Source organism: Lethenteron reissneri, chromosome 72 (assembly GCF_015708825.2).
Source record: "Lethenteron reissneri isolate LAM-NWPU_2019-01 chromosome 72, ASM1570882v1, whole genome shotgun sequence".
In the NCBI taxonomy this organism is placed as follows: domain Eukaryota; kingdom Metazoa; phylum Chordata; class Hyperoartia; order Petromyzontiformes; family Petromyzontidae; genus Lethenteron; species Lethenteron reissneri.
The window spans coordinates 7,477,243-7,483,270 of NC_083850.1; the positions used below are offsets into that span (position 1 = coordinate 7,477,243).

The 6,028-nt window shown below is 45.2% G+C and overlaps 2 protein-coding genes across 2 annotated transcripts in view; both read right to left on the reverse strand.

Moving 5' to 3' along the window:
- LOC133361399 (oocyte zinc finger protein XlCOF6-like) overlaps positions 1-6,028 on the reverse strand; it is a 140,145-nt gene that overhangs the window by 125,999 nt on the left and 8,118 nt on the right. The window lies entirely within an intron of this gene.
- LOC133361368 (zinc finger protein 664-like) lies at positions 2-3,140 on the reverse strand (the record flags this gene model as incomplete). The annotated part of the gene is made up of 2 exons (XM_061580292.1): positions 3,055-3,140; positions 2-386 (listed from the first exon to the last, which is right to left on the reverse strand). A coding segment is annotated over exon 2 (345 nt), but the record flags the coding sequence as incomplete, so codon positions are not given.

Here is a 6,028-nt window from a genome sequence, read left to right on the forward strand (position 1 = left end):
TGTTTTTAAGATAAGATGAACTTGAAAATGCCTTCCCACACACACTACACTTGAAGGGTTTCTCTCCTGTGTGTGTTCTCTGGTGTATTTTAAGATAAGATAAACTTGAAAATGCCTTCCCACACACACTACACCTGAAGGGTTTCTCTCCTGTGTGTGTTTTCTGGTGTTTTTTAAGAGCAGATGAATCTGAAAATGCCTTCCCACACACAGTGCACTTGAAGGCTTTCTTTCCCGTTGGAGATCTCTGGTCCTGTGTAAAATTTCCAGTAGAATCCATGCTGTTTGCATACTGGTCCAATCGTTGTCTTTGTCTAACGAGCTGCGCTGAGTCCCTTTGCTCCATCAAACCAATTCTGCAGAGGAAGCATCAGAAGAAGCATCAGCTGCAGACAGAAAAAAATAAATGTCCACACCATCTTCATCAGTATCGAGGCCCAGAGGAATGAATATATACACAGTCACACATGACTTACACGTCTATATTTATATATATTCAAGATTATCCCCAATTCATCACACGGGCTGTTAAAGCACACAATGAGAGGGCAAATGGTTATAAATATGCTTGGAAGCCCTAGTATCTTCTAAATAAATGTTAACCCAAAACACCAAGCACACAATTTCGGCTGCCTGGCTGCAAAAGTAGTATTTATAAAAGCAAATTTCAGCTAACATAGCAAAGGCTGTTGGGAATAATACTATTTGTATTATGCAGAAATGCATCAATAAATGTTCAATCTCAACTTTAGAGGTGTGAAGCCAGGCTCAGATTTGCTTGAATGCTTGGATAAACAGATGTAACTTCAGCAGCATATGTGCTGTTAATTTCCTGTTTCCATTCTTTCAAAAAGTTCCAGAGGGGAACTAAAATAAACGATTGTTTTGATTTTACCTCCATGTTCAATAGTTAATATTATTTACTGCAAATACAAACTTGACAGTGTCACACACTGGCATGGTAAAAAGTGGTTGTGTCCAGAACCATGCCTAGCCGCCTTCATCTGCTCAGTATTGACGCTTCCTCACTTCACCATGTAATTAATTTAAGATCAATCAATATAGCAGAGGACCACAAGCTGTTTAGCTTTCACTTATCAATCATGTTTGCTGTCGGTGATAATCCAACTAATTGTTGAGTTCATAATGCAGTGAAATAACTGCACCACAGCTCCCCACAAAGATAAACTCTTAAATACACATACATTTCACATGCATCATTAACATATATAAACAAAAATCCACCATTCATGACGAATTGCAAGTCACCTTATCCCAGTGCTAATGCCATGATAGGTGCAATTTAAGGCCATGTAAGTGTGGATTCCTTGTCAGCAGGTAATGGGAATGATCCAGGTGTCAAGGGATGACTGACAGATGAACCAGATGTGCTCCCCACTGTCTTGCTGGGTTTTAGGAACCCAGCGTTCCACCTATTCATGTGGGCATCGCTCTTCCGACCTCATCGTTGTTGCAGAGAAAATATCTATTAACTGCCCTGCAGCATACCTCCTGGACATTTAATATGGTGTTGGACCAGATGACGCCAAAAGGCGTACAACTCAAAAAAGGTGTCAGTTTTGTTGTCAGATAAAAGGGTAAAAAAACAATTATTATATTTTGCTACTGGCAAAGGAGGTTCCAATGGTGCATTGGGAGCTTCTCAAACTACGTAGTTATTTATTGATTTAAAGCTTTCGTGACTGCAGGAATTAATACTCTTTGGGTCTTTCGGTCAAGTCGCGTACATAGAAAATAATAGATCACGACGTTTCGATCGCAACACAAGCAATCGTCTTCAGGTGAGAGAAAGCTGCTGAGACAAGGTCTTATATAAACCTGAGATGGGTGCATCAAGGTAGGTGGGTGGAGCTAGAGATGGTCCAACCAATTGAAATAAACACGGAGAAACCGTATACAAAAAATATCCCAAGACAAAAAATAGTACAAATCTGTAAATGATAAAAGGGGAAAAGCCTCTTCTTATATTTTGCTACTGGCAAAGGAGGTCCCATGATGTCGATGCTCACCCCGAGCTGTCATTGTTCTGATGGTGGCGTTGTCTTTGTGCTGTGTACGCCTTTTGGCGCTGTCCTCTGGACTAACACCGTTTGAGACTAGGCTCGAAAGAAAGCCGTCTCTGGTGTGGACCAATCAGTTTCACAGACAATGCATAGATTATCACAGCATTTGTTTTGTTTGCATATTGATCACGAGTATATTGTGGTTAATGCAGACACGATTCCTTGCAAGAGGTTTCAGTTCGGCGTTTAAACATCTTAACACCCAAATTTTGATTTGAAGCTTTCCTGACTGCAGGGATTCATATTCTTGGTTCTTTCGGTAAAGTCATCAAGTATAAGGGAAATAATAAAATAATAAACATATAAAACAATACAAATTTCTCACGACGTTTCGATTGCAACACGAGCAATCATCGTCAGGTGCTGTTTTTCACACCTAAAGTCACGTAGAAAAAAAAATCTCACGACGTTTTGATTGCAACACGAGTAATCAGGTGTGAAAAAAACAACAAGCAAATTTTCCTAAATTTGTAAAAAATTTCTTGCTGTTTTTCACACCTAGTCACGTAGAAGAAAAATAATAAAATAAAACAATTCTCACGTTTCGACTGCAACACGAGCAATCATCGTCAGCTGTGAAATCCACAGCAAGAAATTGTATTACTTTATTATTTCCCTTCTACGTGACTTTACCGAAAGAACCAATAATATCTTAACACCTGTTTTGTTGCCAGAAAAAGGGGAAAAACCTCTTCTTATATGTTGCTACTGGCAAAGGAGGTCCCATGAAGTAGTGAGCCAGATGAAGACGAATTAAACTTAAGCAGAGGATTAAAGCAAATGCAATCAGGCGAGGGCAGGAGGCAAGGCCCCGCGTGGCTAGGCCCCGCGTTGTAATGTTCCAACCTGGACATCGATTCCATACTCGCTGCTACTCAATTGATATCCCTACGAGAGACGGAGAGAGGCTCTACCTGGGTAAACAACAACAACCACCACGACAACAACAACCACGATGTTAACTTCTCACCTCGGATCTGTGAGAGCGAGTGCTGTGGCAACTTCCGGATATATCGTGACGTCACGAGAAAGCAGGTGACATGACGTCACTTGCGGGGTTCAACACACAATCCCCTCCCCCAACGAGCGGCGGCGTAATTGAATAACTTATGTTAATGAGACGGGCTCATGTGCAGTGATGAGGCGTGGATGCTCAAGCTGTCGCAATGAACGAGCGACTGTATTTATGAATAAATTATGTTAATTAAACGCCAGTTGAAAGTTTCAGTTTCATTTAATCGGTACTCGCGGGAAGCACCCGGCGTTGCCCGGGGGAAAAACATTTCTTGAAAAACTTCTCAAAAAACTTCAAAACATAACATATACAAATGGATTTTTATTTTATCTCTTTAATTAAAATGTAAATACATTTTAAATACATTTAAATAAATTCCAACGCGCGGTGGAAAATAAACTAACGCTCGCGCGTAAAGATTCAATTATTTAGATCGCGCAATGGAATCAAATGTTGTAGATTTATTTAGAATCGGCCTATTTCCGTTTAATCGATACCACAAACGCTCAGCAGATATCGATTCTCGCCACACTTCATGGTCATTCCCCCCCCCAAAAATACAAAAGTGTATTTTTATAATTTTTTCATGGTGTACTGTGAGGGTCGCTGGCCCCCGAGATCCCTCCCTCGATAATGCTAACGGCCGGACTAACATCATTACTCGCCCCCCCGCTGCTAGGCGAACCGCTGCTGGGTTCCTCACCCATGGGGTGGGAGCCGTCGCTCGATGATTCCCATCCACCTCGGGTCCGCGTAGTAGGCATGGCTAGCTACCGAGTAGTATTACGTCCCCTTCACACTACCACGATACCTCCCTTTCCTAATCGCGCACCTGTATCCGACACGTAGCGAACGTACGCCCACACCCAGCTCCGCGCGCTCTCACTCAACACTGACTACTCACGTTATGATCGCGTACCTGCATCATACACGTAGCGAACACACGCGCACACACGCAGCTCCACACGCGACACCCTCTCTTGCGAGATCACACGAGACCACGATCAGCTATTAATGATTTATTGTCTGCTACCTGGGACTTGTTGTTAAGTCAGTATGAATCGACGAGGCTGGCCTATTCTGCTACCCCTGGACCTATTCCCGATTTACCTGCTTACAATACCCTTTCACCTTGCTACTCATGGTTCGAAGTATTCGGCATCCTTTGGCTTTTCCTCGATGCTCGTCTGGACACGTCGCGTGGACGTCCGGAGGGCAGAGCTGGGAGCCGTCTTGAACGCGGGCCTCTTGAAGTGAGATCCCTCTACCTTGCTACGATCGCTTTTATCCTATCTTCCGGACTCAGGCCCCCGCCTCCCCGCGTACTCTTCGCTCCCTCCCCCGTTCATGCGCGGCGCATATGCTAATCAATCCCTTTCTCATGAATGGTGCCTTGGTTATGCAAATTATGCGGTGGCGTCCATCACAAAGGCTCGCCGTGGGAATTTGTGCACGGGCTCCCCGCGTGCCTCCGCCCTTCTGATTATTCATAATTCCAGCTTTATCCTTTAACTTCCCTGACAATGGTGCCTGCGCGCTCAAGCGTAATTATCCTAACCATCAGCGACTACGCGCAAGAGTCCCTGCGGTCATGCTAATCATGCTGTCCCGTCCCTCCCCTGCTTGCCTCGTCGATACGTGGGGGTGTGTGTGGGGGATGCGTTTCAACCGCGGTGGCCGAATGCCCCTCGCCGCGACCATACAATCTTAATGCCGGTCGCAGCGCCGCGGTGCGAAATAGCGTCGGGGGAGGTCGTCCAATTCCCTGGTCGCCGGAAACGGTGAAGTTAATCCCGATAAGGGCTTCTCGGATTAAAACCGGTCAGCCAGGTGACCTTCCCTCGGAGCTCTATGGGGGGGGGGGGGGGGGGGGGGGGAATGCGTGCGGGTGTGTTTATGTGAGGTGAGGTGAGGGGGAAGCGGGGCTGGCTCCGTCGCTTGGTGGTGGCGAGGTCGTAGATGGGGCACCCGCTGAGCGGCTTCGTGGCGGCGGCATCACAGTACATTTTGCAAAGTACCCACATGGCAAATTTCAAGTTTGTTGCATGTCGGGAAGTACGCTAAACATGTTTAACATACAACACATTCACAAATTTTCCTTTTATATATAGAAGACTAGCTTGACTACCCGGCTTCGCCCGGGACTTGGATTCACCACGCCCGGCCGCCTTTGGCTCCCCAGTGGTGATGTTCACACACCACATCAGTTACTCGTTTGAGGCTGAGTCGACCTAGGGGAATCCCAGAACAGGTAAAAATAATCGTGGTGGCCATGAGCGGGAATCGAACTCGGGTCACCGGGTTCGTAGCGCAGCGCGCTCACCACACATCATCTCTAAAACACAGAATTGAGATGGCTTTCTAAAGGTAGATCACTGGCCAGAGTTTTTGAGTTGTGAGAGCCACTCCAGAGATATCTTTAAGAAAAACAGTCACCACTGGCAGCACATTTCAGTGACACAGAATGGGTCGCGAAACTTGCTCACTTGTGTGACATATTCAGCCTGCTCAACGTACTCAATCTGTCATTTCAAGGGAGATCGACAACTCTGTTCAATTCGGCAGATAAAGTGACTGCATTCAAAGCCAAACTCGAATTATGGGGGCGACGAGTGAACATTGGAACTTTTGACATGTTTCAAACACTAGCAGAGATTTTGAAAGAGACTGAGCCAGGGCATTTCTCCCAGCTGGTGCATTAAAACCTATCTCAGCCTTTAAAAGAATTTGAGCATTACTTCCCAACCACAAAAGACCCCCGAACTGGGAAGGAATGGACCCGCGACCCATTTGTGAATAAGCCAGGTGAATCGACTTTGTCTGTGCTAGAAGAGGATCAACTGCTTGAGATCGCAAATGAAGGTGGCCTTAAAAGTATGTTTGAGACAACTTCAAATCTCGATACGTTCTGGATTAAAGTCAAGGCGGA